Genomic DNA, 12,371 nt, shown 5'->3' on the forward strand with positions numbered 1-12,371 from the left:
TACGAGCTTTTTTACTCCTTCAACGTAACTGAAGACAGTAGGAAATAAGGAGCCGGTGCTTTCATTCTAATGGGCCAGCAGGCTGCTAGCCCACGGTTTTCAGTGAGTGGTGCCTAACCCAGCCTGGTCCTTGTCTGATTAAGTTGTAGCCTAATGCTTGCTGCTTGAATCCGTTCTGTAGAGATACTGCATTCTCTTACAGATCGGGAAAGTAATTTGAGCCACTACATTATGACTGTGGCTACTAGTGACTTTCCTTTCTTGTCTGTTGCATATGAATACTGTTTATTAGCTTCCAAGAGACTTCAAACTTTTTTTTTACTGTAGGAAATTTAGAAAATATGCCATGCAAAACTGTAGAGAATAGTATGATGAGTTCCCATATGCTCATCACCTATTAATAATTTTCAACTCATGGCCAGTCTTGTTACTTGTCTGCTTCTGCCTGCTCCCCATTTACCAACCTGTAGGATTATTTTGAAGCAAATCTAAGACATACAGTTTCATCTGGTTATATTTCTGTTGGCGTCTTCAAAAGATAAGGACTATTTAATAAAGCAAACAAATACAGCCATAGTACCATTATCACATGCCTCCAAAACTAACAACTTCTTAATATCAAATGTGCAGTCATTAGTCACATTTCCTCCATTGTCCTAATTTTTAAGAAATGTAACTTTCAGATTTTTGACTTCTCATTTTTTGTTAATAGCTCAGTCAGCATCGTAAATAGGGATTGATCCCAAACCACCAAAATCACAATTTTTTTTCCCACAAGCTCAAACCCAAGGAAATAAAATAGGTAAATAAATCACTAACAGGAAGTCAACAAAGAGTGTCTGGCCAAGAGTAAAACCGTCTCAGTCGTCAGTGGATAGGTAAGTGGCCGGTGAAGTGCCTCGGTATGGCGCACATGTAATCTGGACACGTGTGTCTGCCAGTGTCTCATTGTTCACTCTGCAGTGACTTGCAGATGGCCCCTAGGGAAAGTCCCCATTGTTTAGCCCCCCTGTTGTTTCCCCCACACTGAGGGAGAAGCTCTGCTCTGAGCAAGACCAGGAACAGATCTTTTTGGGTAAGCACCTGCTAGCCTCTGTGCCGTAATAAGATTAACTGCAGGGAGACGAACATCGAGCCTCGCATATTAAGAACTTAGAGTTCCTTTTCCATCAGTCTGTTCTCCATGTCAGTGACACCTGGCTTGTAAACTGAGTGAAATGTCCAGTTTCTATTTGCCTGACCTAATCGTTCAGCCACCATTGGAGGTGAATGAGTATCGACTTACAGAGCAGGTTTTATTCTCATTAAAATACTTTCCACCCACCAAGCCCCAGACTGACTAACTCTTTTAGACTTTATGAACTCACTTGGGTATATATTGCCTTTCCCTCCTTCCCTGGCCACCTCCCCCCTTCCCCCCCTCGCCTTCCCCAGGTATGATTAACAAAGCACTAACCATGTACTAATATGATAGATCTTGGCTCTTACTCTCTGCCGTTTGTCTTATTTGGCTATCATTTTCAATGCAGTGCTGAAGACTGTGCCCTTTACTGCTCGCACCGCCAAGCGTGGCTCTCGATTTTTCTGCGAACCTGTTCTCACTGAGGAATACCATTACTAAACTATTACTCTTTCTCACCTGATGCTCTTAAAAGGTTGCTACAGATTTTTTGACCTCTTATGCCCCTCTGTCTGTCTGTTAGGGCCACCCAATATGCTAGCATGGAATTGCTGTCTCCATCATGTTATATTTTATGTTGCCTTCACACTGCATGGTTTTGCATTTCAGTCATTACTGCTTACTCACTGCCACTTTCAGTATGTCTAGGAATCCACACGGCTATGGTGGTCTGAGTCAGGGATTTGGATTAATAGAATTGCTTGCAGAAATTTTTAGAAAAACACTCTAAATAGAGCACTACTTTGAGAATTAGTATTCGGACCAAGTAGGCTGTTACAAGTCTTTTGGGCTAGTGTCTTTGAACACAAAATGATAGTCATGAATAACAGTAACTACCATACCTAACATTTATTGAGCACTTGCTATTTTGTCATGAATGTACAGATATTAAACCAGCCTCTTTTCTGTACTCACTTAACATGCTTTGATAAAATGAGCTGTGTGCAAGTGCTCAGGAATGCAGAGTGCTCTAAAGTTGAAAAATGATTTGCAGAAAAAAGTGTGAACTACACACAGTTGTAAATTGGGTCTTTCTTAACTCTCTTATACCATCTGTAGCCATCATCCCCAGCATGATGGAGCTCATGGTATAAGCAAGTAGCCCTTTGGACCTAGAAATCTGTATAAGTTGATATAGGCAATCCATAGCTGTATATTCCACCTCTTCTCCTGAGTGTCATGCCCACATTCAGATATCACGTTGGAACAAGGCTGTGAGGCAGAAAGTGAAAACAAAGGCTTTAGGAGCTCTCCATAGTCTTTCCTCATTTGTGCTTCTTCACTGTCGCTCGGTTCCGTGTCAAATCCAGGGCATTTCTCTTGTGATGAGATCATATCTGGACCTGCATCTTTGGTCAGGATGGTGGCAACTAGAAACACTAATAGCAAAAACCTATTCTCGGAGAATGCCACTGTTCTTAGAATCAAAACAAAACAAAACCCCAGATTTTCAAGAAGTAACAGCCTGCCCTCGGTTCCTGATGGCTAGATAAGAGACAAACTTCTCTGCAGGGCCCAGTTGATTAGAAAATGGATAAGAGAAGCACATATTCTAATTGGAAATGACCATTAGCTTCCTGTGCTGAGATTGACATGGAACGGGGTACCTGTTTTGATTGTGGCATTAGCTTGTCTGTGAATTGCACTTGTTATGTATGTGCCTCTGTCACTGAGGATCTCAAAGGATGTGGTGTGTGGTTGCCCACCCTGCAGTGTACTTACCCACCAGTGCTTATTAACAAGGCTAGATACTGTCATCTACTCAGCTAATGTTCCTGTCAGCTTTGCTGCTGGACTATCATTCTGGAGCCATATTTCAAAGCAGCTTGGATTTGGGTGGTCAGAGGGGATGGGTGGGAAGATCCTCTCCTCTTTCCCTTGTTTTATCTAACACCTCTTGTATTAATGGCCTCCCACTCTCTTCCTCTGTTGGCTAACATGCCGGGTATGTTAAGCACTAAGTTGAATTGCTTTCCATTTTCATCCCATTTTTACTTAACCATCATTTTGTGTTTTTGTTTTTTTTTCTGTTTAGCCTTAAAGAAGAATAATATCACTAAATTTCCAAATGTTCACTCGAGGGTAAGGATTTCTTCTAGCACACCGGTGGTGGAGGATACACAGAGCTGGCAAGCATCACTTTTTACTTAGCTTCCTCCTCTCTCTGTATGCAGATCAGTGGTTTCAGTCTATGGCTGAGGGTGATACTGGTGAGAGTCTGACCAGGGAGAAGTCTTTGTAACCTCGCATTTCAGTGATGTGAGGCAGAGCCTCTCTGTTGGACTCTTTCTGGCCTGCTTCCATGTTGTTAAGTGTGATGGCTTGGGCAAGGGTATTTGCTGATGATTGTACCTGCTTTGGGTGCTAGGCTGTCCTTCTCCGACCCTTTTCTTGGCCTTCGAGTTAAGCAGTTAACCTCTTTTGATCTGAAGAAGTTGAGAGCACTTCCTGGCCGGGGAACATGATCTTTATGGCCTTTGAAGATGATGATCTTTAGAGCCAGTTGTTCAGAAGACTCAGGCATCACAGAGCTACAAGTCACTTAGCCAGAAGTGGAATTCTGAACTTCCCTTACCACTCTGGGCCAAGAAGCAGAAGCTTGAGTGGATTAAGGCATACAAAACTATTCTTCCCTTGAATTTAGAAGGGCAGGGTACCAAATTCCAAGGAGTCAGGAGCTGGTGGGAACTGTGCTGAACCAGAGAGCTTAGGTCTCAGCACTGACTCAGCTCCAGTGTGTTTTTGCCATGTGAAAATTTGGGCTCAGTGTTGCCAGGCCCTCCAGTTTTCCAAGGGAAATCAGAAACCTTGTTTTTTATATTAATTATTTAAAGATCAGGAAACTGTATTTAAATATACAAGTTGGAGGCCAAACATTCTGTAGGCCAGATATGGCCCACTGGCTCCATTTTCAAGCTACTTAGTAGGTAAAGGGATAAACAAAGATTTGATCTGCTTTAATTCTGTTATGTTTCCCCTTCAAGATATAGAATGTTTCCTAACAGAAGTCAATAATATTAAGTTAATGAAAGGGAAATATATACTAATTAAATGAAACGGTGGGAAAAAGTACAAAGCCTGCCCTGCCCTATCAAAAGCAGCCTACCTGCTTGCTAGGCAAAGCATGTTTTCATATTAAAGAATACTTACATAGAATAAAATCCCTTGTTCATGCCACTTTATCCCATTAGAACAATGTCTCCTTGAGCCAATATGCAGTGATTGGTTCACTTATTCAACAAAGCTTTGTTGTTGTTGTTTTAATGTTAGGCATTTTAAACATTCTCTTTAAACATTTTAAACAAACTGGAAAATTGAGGAGGGCCCGTTCAACTTCTTCCCTCCAATGAAAAACAGGAACTACCTATGGCAGGACAGAACATACAGAAATAGAGAATTATTTTGATTTAGTGATTATCTTTCTTTAGTGGTTAATTGGGCATTATGTATCTAATTCACGAAATAAAAAATGGACTTCAGCTAATATTGAATAAAAATTATGGAACCTCTGCAAAATAAGCGTAGTGTCCTTTCCTGGATTAAAATTTCAGGTAAGATAGGACAGGGCTTATTAGTTTTGCAGTTTAAGATTCATTTTAATTATTGTTGATATTCAGTTTCCAGAAAAAACAAAAACAAAGAAAACTAAGCCACAGCTTTTTCCAATTGAAGAAACACTTCAAAATAAGACTCCAGCTAGACTCTCTGGCCAGTGACAGGAGCAGTTGCCTCTCCTCTGTATTTTTCTAAAAGTTCCAGAATCACACCAGTATTACATCCTGCTTTGTTTAAATATTGAGGGCAAAGTACATGTCCTTGGCTCAAATACTCAATGAATTTTGAAGGGCCTGTTAGCTGACTCTTCTACACAAGCTGCTTTGATTGGCTGCCAGCTGACTTTTGTCTTGCTTAGACACATGATACTAAAGGTTGCAGTTCTCTTATTGGTAATCTTCTCTTTACAGATCTTAGAAACCAACCATACAGACGAGCCGATGCGGTGAGGAGAAGTGTCAGGCGGCGCTTTGATGATCAGAACTTGCGTTCTGTTAATGGTGCCGAAATAACCATGTGAACCTGAGACCTGCCTGTATGAGTAGAGAGTGCGTGAATGAAACTCTCCACATGAACTTTATGCGCTACCCTTTAACTGCAACCTTGAACATTGATAAAATATTCTAAGGGCTCAGATTTAGCAAACACATAGGAATTTAAAAATGACGGGCTCTCCTTTCAACCTTTGTTAACAAGTGCCTAAAAGTGGAAGTACCTGCTCAGATTAATCAAAGCAATAGGGTTTGATTTGATTAGGTATCTTTTTACACCAGTATATTATCCAATTTTTTAACCAAAATGTAAATTTCGTATTACATTCATTATCTGCCATTGTGATTGTCCCATGATGGCACACCCTGGTTTCCTGATAAGTTGTAAATAACGTGGATGTAATCTGCTCTGGGTTTCCTTTGCTGAGATGTCTTAAGGAATTTTGTGTTTTAGCCATACCCATCAACTTTGTATTTTAAAGGGCTTGCAACATGGAAGAAGGAAAAGGTCACATGACAGACTGCTGTCCATAAGCAAGCCCCAGCGAAGTACAAACAGGATGTATTGCAGTGGCACAGGATAAGTCCCTCAACTCTTATCTCGTTACACATTCTACTTCTGTGCTAGGGTTATGATGCCCTGTGAGAAAAGTTCACCGGTATGAATGCAAGGATATAATGGCATACAGATTTGTGTAAGATTTATTTGCAGTACTGTGTTCTTCAGCTAGAGGCAGCTTTTAAAAAAAATAATGCAAATGTATTTATTAATTAGCACTAAAATTAACATCTCAGTAATCAGTATTAGGATTTCTGAGGACTATTATGGGCCAATCCTGAGAATAGAAATTGGTGCCTTGCTAGCCAGGGAGAAGCTCACTAGCTTTATCAACAAGCATTCAAGATTACTTCTGCTAGCTAGTAGTGTTAGTTAACCCAGCCTTATTCTGACAATCGCAAGTTTTTTTCCCCCTTCTTCTTCCTTTTATAAATTGGATATATTTTGCATTACATATCAAAGCTAAATTCTTGTATTTCCCACATTACTTTATGGGAAATTGCAATTAAATTGCTTGAAATATTCACATTGGGATTAAGCTTACATGATAGGTAATGGGACTAAATAAATGGCCAACTAAGCCACTGTTATTTTTCCTTCCTCTCTGGCAGGGCACTTGATCCATTCCAAAGTCAAAAACTGGACTAAAGCTAATTTGTACTTTCCATAATATACATTCTGCTTCTGGCTTACCTTCTTGGTACATTACATCAATATATTAATTGTAAAGTTTATTGTATAGTATTTAACCACTGAATCTTATTTTATGTTGTGCTTATGTGAGCTCCTTGGTGAAGGTCCCATTTTCCTTGGATAATGTGTAGTTATATGATCTCTTTTTAAATGTACAGATATTTTGCTATAAAATTGGTGCAGTTTTTTATGGTTTTTACACTTTAATTCCCACCTAAGCCTCTGGGTAATATTGTAAATATTGTTTAAAAATGCATCAGCCTGTGCTATACAATCTGAATGTTATTTTAACTTATAGGTTTTTTTTTTTTAATATATATATTTAACTACAAGGACAGTTTAGGGATCAGTTACCACATTTCACTTTAGCATACCTATTTACAAAAAATTACTTTTAAAACTGCCACCTGCTAGCACATTTTCATAAATGTGTACTTTAAAAAGAACATGCTGAGATTTTGTCTGTTGACTCAACATTCATTTTGGTGAAAAAAGCAATTTGACCATGAGCTACAACACAAGTAGTTGGCCCTTTATCACAAGCAGCTGTTTTCCAAAGCTCAATGCTAATGAGCATATATTAAAATAATTACCTATTTATTAATCTACAGATAGACAATAATGTTGGCATGTTCTTTTGTTTATTAATGGGCCTGCTTCTTAGCAATATTAGAAATGTTTTATAAAAAAGCGGTTCATGTTACTTTTCTGGTCTTTTCATGGCATATGAGCAAATAAACTATTTACACTACTATCCTGTAATATGTTGTGATCTTTCAGGGGCATACTTTGGCAGGGGGTTACTAGTTCCATGGCTCAAACTCAAGATACAAACTCTTAATCACTTGCTATATGGAACATAGGAACCACATTTTCATAGTGAGGGATACATCTCCCAACCATTAATGATTCTGTTGCTTCCAGAGAAGCACTTTTGTTTGGTGAAGATATTGCTTCCCCCAGATTTGTTCAATGAGGATGTTGTGTGTATACAGACAGGTTATGTGTGGACTACAGAGGCAACCAGGTAACCTTGCAACTGACAACCACATCAAATGGTTGGCCAGGTATGTACAAGCCTTTTGGCCTCCATTGCCCAAACATACTGTTATTTGTAGTGATAATTCCAAGTCCTCACAAAAACTTACGTGCAACATTCAGTATGACTTTTTAGGGAAGTAAGGAAATTTGATATAGATTTTTTAATGTTTATTTGAGAGTGCGTGTGAGTGGGGGAGGGGCAGAGAGAAAGAGAATCTGAAGCCGGTTCCTGGCTCTGAGCACACAGCCTGACACGGGCGGAACTCACAAACTGCGAGATCATGACCTGAGCTGAAGTCGGATGCTCAACTGTCTGAGCAAGCCAGGCGCCCCTGAAATTTGATATTTTAGAAAACTGTCCGAGTGGCTTTAAAACAATTTTCTTACAGGGGCATGAGTTATTTAGTTGTTGTATTAGGTTTTTGTTACCAATTCAGTGGTCTTCTCACTGCACCACAGTTATACAATGTAGTTGAAGCTTTATTTTTATAGAGAAGAAAAAGTTAAATTTCACTTAGTAAAATTCTCTAGTTTGTGCCTTCATGGTAATAGAAATAAGATTTTTTCATTAAAAAATTTTTTTTTTAATGTTTATTTGAGAGAGTGAGCCAGGGAGGGACAGAGAGGGAGACAGAATCTGAAGCAGACTCCAGGCCCTGAGCTGTCAGCGTATAGCCCAACACGGGGTGCGAACCCACAAACTCTGAGATTATGACCTGAGCTGAAGTTGGATGCTCAACCGACTGAGCCACCCACGTACCCCAAGATCTTTTTGTAAAGTAGGCTTCACGCCCAGCATGGAGCCCAGCGTGAGGCTTGAATTCATGACCCTGAGATCAGGACCTGAGTTGAGATCAAGAGTTGGATACTTAACCCACTGAGCCACCCAGGTGCCCCAGAAATAAGATTTTTAATATTCTACAAATTTAGAACATTTTCAAAACCAAACCACAGCAGTAAGTTCAAATGAGGTAGATATGGTTAGGTGTAGGCCATTATATACCATTAGTAACATTTTTTAAGTTTTAATGTTTATTCATTTTTGAGAGGGAGCACAAGTGGGGGAGGGGCAGAGAGAGAGAGGGGAGACACAGAATCCGAGCAGGCTCCAGGCTCTCAGCACAGACTCAGGGCTCGAACTCATGAGCTGTGAGATCATGACCTGAGCCGAAGTCGGTCGCTCAACAGACTGAGCCACCCAGGTGCCCCTAACCACATTTAAAGAAGCTTGCCCATGACTCAGAATTAAGTCTCCTGATTCCCCACTCCCAGTCCTCTAAAAGTCTAAATTCTAATCCACTAAAATTCACTGCAATGAACGTCCAAAGGGCCCTGCTGACTCAACAATGCTCAGCCCAGAACGGGACTTGATACATCACTGTGGTTCAACATACTGGATTTTGTGAAATTATCTTTTACATTGGAAGATATGCTTTTATAATAGCTTCACAATTCACATACCAATTAATGTGATAAAACCGCTCTTAGCCCTAAGATATTTTAAGAAATTTTATCAGAAGTGTCTGCAAAAATGATTGGGCTGGTATATGAAAGGATTAATTTGTTTTTCTCTTAAAACTAATACCTGCTCTATTTTCAGGAAAAAATCTGAAACTTGAAAAAGTGCATCAAGTTGTTGACAGACTTTCTTTGGTCTAATTTTTATAGAGAAAATCAAGTATGACACTGAGGAAACAATGTGGGCATCTAGCCTCTCACAGCACAAAACTGCTGCATATGAGGGGTGCTTAAATGAAAAAGTTGACACAAATCCAATTTACTTAGTAAAAAGATGTCATTTTTTCTAATAAATTATATTTATTTACAAAAGTCTAATTTTATATAACTATTAAGGTTCTTTACATCAGAACAATATATAAACAGAAGAGAAAATCTGGTAATTACAAACACAGAAAATAGAAACCTGTTCCCCCTATTATTACTCACCTTTCAGAACAAATCTTCAGTTTAGTTGTAGAGAGGTAGGCAAGAGACCAAACCTACCAAAGTTTCAGGCAGGGTCAAAATAAAAGAATATTTATAAATAGCACATTTTCGATACCCCAAGGAACAGCATAAAAGGGCATTAAGAAATGGCTTTTGGATTCTGATTAGGCAGCCACTCTGTTTCAGGCTATGAATGAAAACTGGGGTGGGGAGTTGTTCCCCTAAATTGCAAACAGCAATAGGCCATTATACCTGGGGCAATTACCCGTCATTAACAATAAGATGGCCTTGAAGCATAGATCCTATGGAGTCACAAAAGCAGTTTTTATGTAGCAAGTCTGAAAAGCACAGAAAATCTACTTAAACTGAAGGAACTAGGCCAAGGAGACAAGCTAAATAAAATGGAGAATGGAGTGTGTAATCGGAGCCCCATTTTTTCACTTCCCATACCTCACGCTTTGTTGGAAACAGCCTGAAATAATTAGTTCTCAGTTTAGAATTTAGGAATTTTGTTGTTTCCAGCATGGCCTTTAAAGACTAATTTTGATCTAGCTAAATTACTACTTTTGAACTACTATAATATTAACTTATGAATATGAAAACTATGTTTTAAATCACAAGGGATTTCCTTTCCTACTCAAAACCACATGGAAGTTACATGTTCTAACAAGCTTTTGGAAATTTCTGTAGTAAAAGTGATAAGATACAATCACTAGAACTTGTCCTCAGTGCATTTCGATTATGTATGTGGCTTTAGTTGTGGTTTAGTATAGATTATTGCATGATGCTTTTTCAAGCATCTCCTATAATGCAGAGGCTGGGTACCATGGATGTTGGATAAGTCTGTCAACTAAAATTTTACATTCATTCAATGTATGCCTACTGTGTGCCAGGCACTGTCTTAACCCACAGGATAGAGCAGTTAATGAAACACAAATCCCTGTCTCCAAGGAACCTATCATTTAAGTCCAAACAATTGAAAAACTTGAGAGCAAGGTAAGATTTAATAAAGGTAAGAATCATTAGACTGAAATATGCTATTAAGCCTATTTAGAACACAGTTCTGTGAAAAACTACTCATGACATTTTGCTTTTCCTTTACGTAGAGTACAGTTTTTCCTAGAAAATATAAAAGAATTAAAATTGTACCTGGTACTGAGATACATCCCCAAGGGGAAAAGCAGCAGCCTGATTTATGATACAAGGAATTAATGTGCTTTGCCTTATGTTGCTTTTAGAAATGTTTATTTGGTTCCTTAGTTTTGTACTTTACATTTAAATTACATAATACTCTTAAATATTCTATAAACTTAAAGCATTCGTCACTCCTCCCTGGGCACTATTTGATTAGAAACCGTTCTCTCTCTCAAATAGCATCTAAACTATAAAAAAAGAAAAATCTTTATAAGGCTACCCCTTTCTGGATGCAGAGAAAAGTGGCTGCCTAGTCAGCACTGAGTTGACCATTAACACTGGGAGAAAACCAGGATCATCTAGACAAATGCTTGGTAACACAGGACAAAGGCCCTTTGAAAAATGATAATTATGGACCGTGTTTCCAGATAAACGTAGAGGCGTTTCAGCTTTTACATTTTCTTTACTCCACCAATGAATTTAGGCCTTACTCTAGGCCATTTTTATTTTATAGTTGTATGAATTGAGGCCCAATTAGCAAAAGTCAAGCTGTGACATTTTGATCATTTTCGAATTTACTGGGAGGCATAAAAAGTGAAGTTTTTATTGTTGAAAAACATGACTGATCTATATGCTGAAGCTCATATGGGTATTAATGAAATACTTTTGCTGTGTTAAACAAAAAAAAGGACCACTGCTTTTATTTAAAAGCATTATTTAAATAAATTTGGGAAAGTGTGAAGAATTCATCATACTGACTAAATTCACTTCATACAAATTCAATTTTCCCATATAGGAATTACTGGACTGCAAGAAAAAGAAAACATCAAATATTTGAGATTCTTAGACTATTATGTTATTAAATATATTAAATTTAATCCAATAATTCATTAATATTAATGTTACAGAGGGAAGAAAAACCCTCATTTACCTAAGAGTCTGATGCTTAACTGAAAAGTATAAATTCCCCTCATCTGCAAATAAACATACTTCCCTGTTTGAATACACGTTCCATAAGGAGTTTGAACAAATCTGTTTAACAGAACCAATATTCTAAGACATTTCAGGTTGTAGCAGACTGAAAATTTAGAAACCTAATCTAGTAAGTTAAAAATATTCACACAGAACTCTTGCTATAACAAAAGTTTCCATCACCTGTGCCTTCAGGGTTATACAGTATCTTTTTGGTAACTAAATTCCATTTGATGGGTTTGTTAAAGTAAGCAAGGATTATAGTCACTTCAGTTATATCTCTTATAATAAGGATATTCTATTTTGAATTGCAATTTCAGTAGTTTTGTTTTTAGGTCAAATAATTTTCATGGATGAACTACAGAGAAACTTGAATTTGTATTAAAGGAATGTGAGGTGATAAGACAGTACCTCTAAGAAATACAGAAATCTATTTTGAGGACATGCTAAAACATATCAATAGGTTTTTATTTAAATAGAAAAATTAAAACTTAAAAAAAACCATCATTCATGGAATTAAAATTTTACAGATTCTAAATTCTCTTGTGAAACACCACTAGTACTTCTGCCGATATGATATGCACTTTAAAGATTTTACCACTGACTTCCATGTCAAGTGTTTGACATGATTAGTGATATTAACTATCATTATGAGACGTTTGAAAATTAAATCTAGGCAACTCCCTATTGCCAAGGTTGTTATATGTTTTGGTTCTAATATACAATAAGAGACCAACCCTCAAGTAAGCAACGTCATTACTTCACATATTCTAAGGATATTCTCATTTCCCACAGTCCT

General features: G+C 38.0%; 1 protein-coding gene across 8 annotated transcripts in view; it reads left to right on the forward strand.

Moving 5' to 3' along the window:
• FMNL2 (formin like 2) overlaps window positions 1-7,533 on the forward strand; it is a 312,996-nt gene extending 305,463 nt beyond the window's left edge. For 3 of the 8 annotated variants that reach the window (XM_042994448.1, XM_042994451.1, XM_042994453.1), the window contains 2 exons: window positions 1,530-1,655; window positions 3,216-3,294. In XM_042994448.1, the coding sequence (XP_042850382.1) occupies window positions 1,530-1,621 (92 nt within the window). In that variant the 3' untranslated portion in view covers window positions 1,622-1,655; window positions 3,216-3,294. Of the gene's footprint in view, window positions 1-1,529; window positions 1,656-3,215; window positions 3,310-5,145 lie in introns of those variants that run through there. The other 5 variants (XR_006220721.1, XM_042994450.1, XM_042994447.1 and 2 more) reach the window with 5 other exon arrangements.
• The last annotated feature ends 4,838 nt before the right edge of the window (window positions 7,534-12,371 follow it).

Source organism: Panthera tigris, chromosome C1 (assembly GCF_018350195.1).
Source record: "Panthera tigris isolate Pti1 chromosome C1, P.tigris_Pti1_mat1.1, whole genome shotgun sequence".
Lineage (NCBI taxonomy): Eukaryota > Metazoa > Chordata > Mammalia > Carnivora > Felidae > Panthera > Panthera tigris.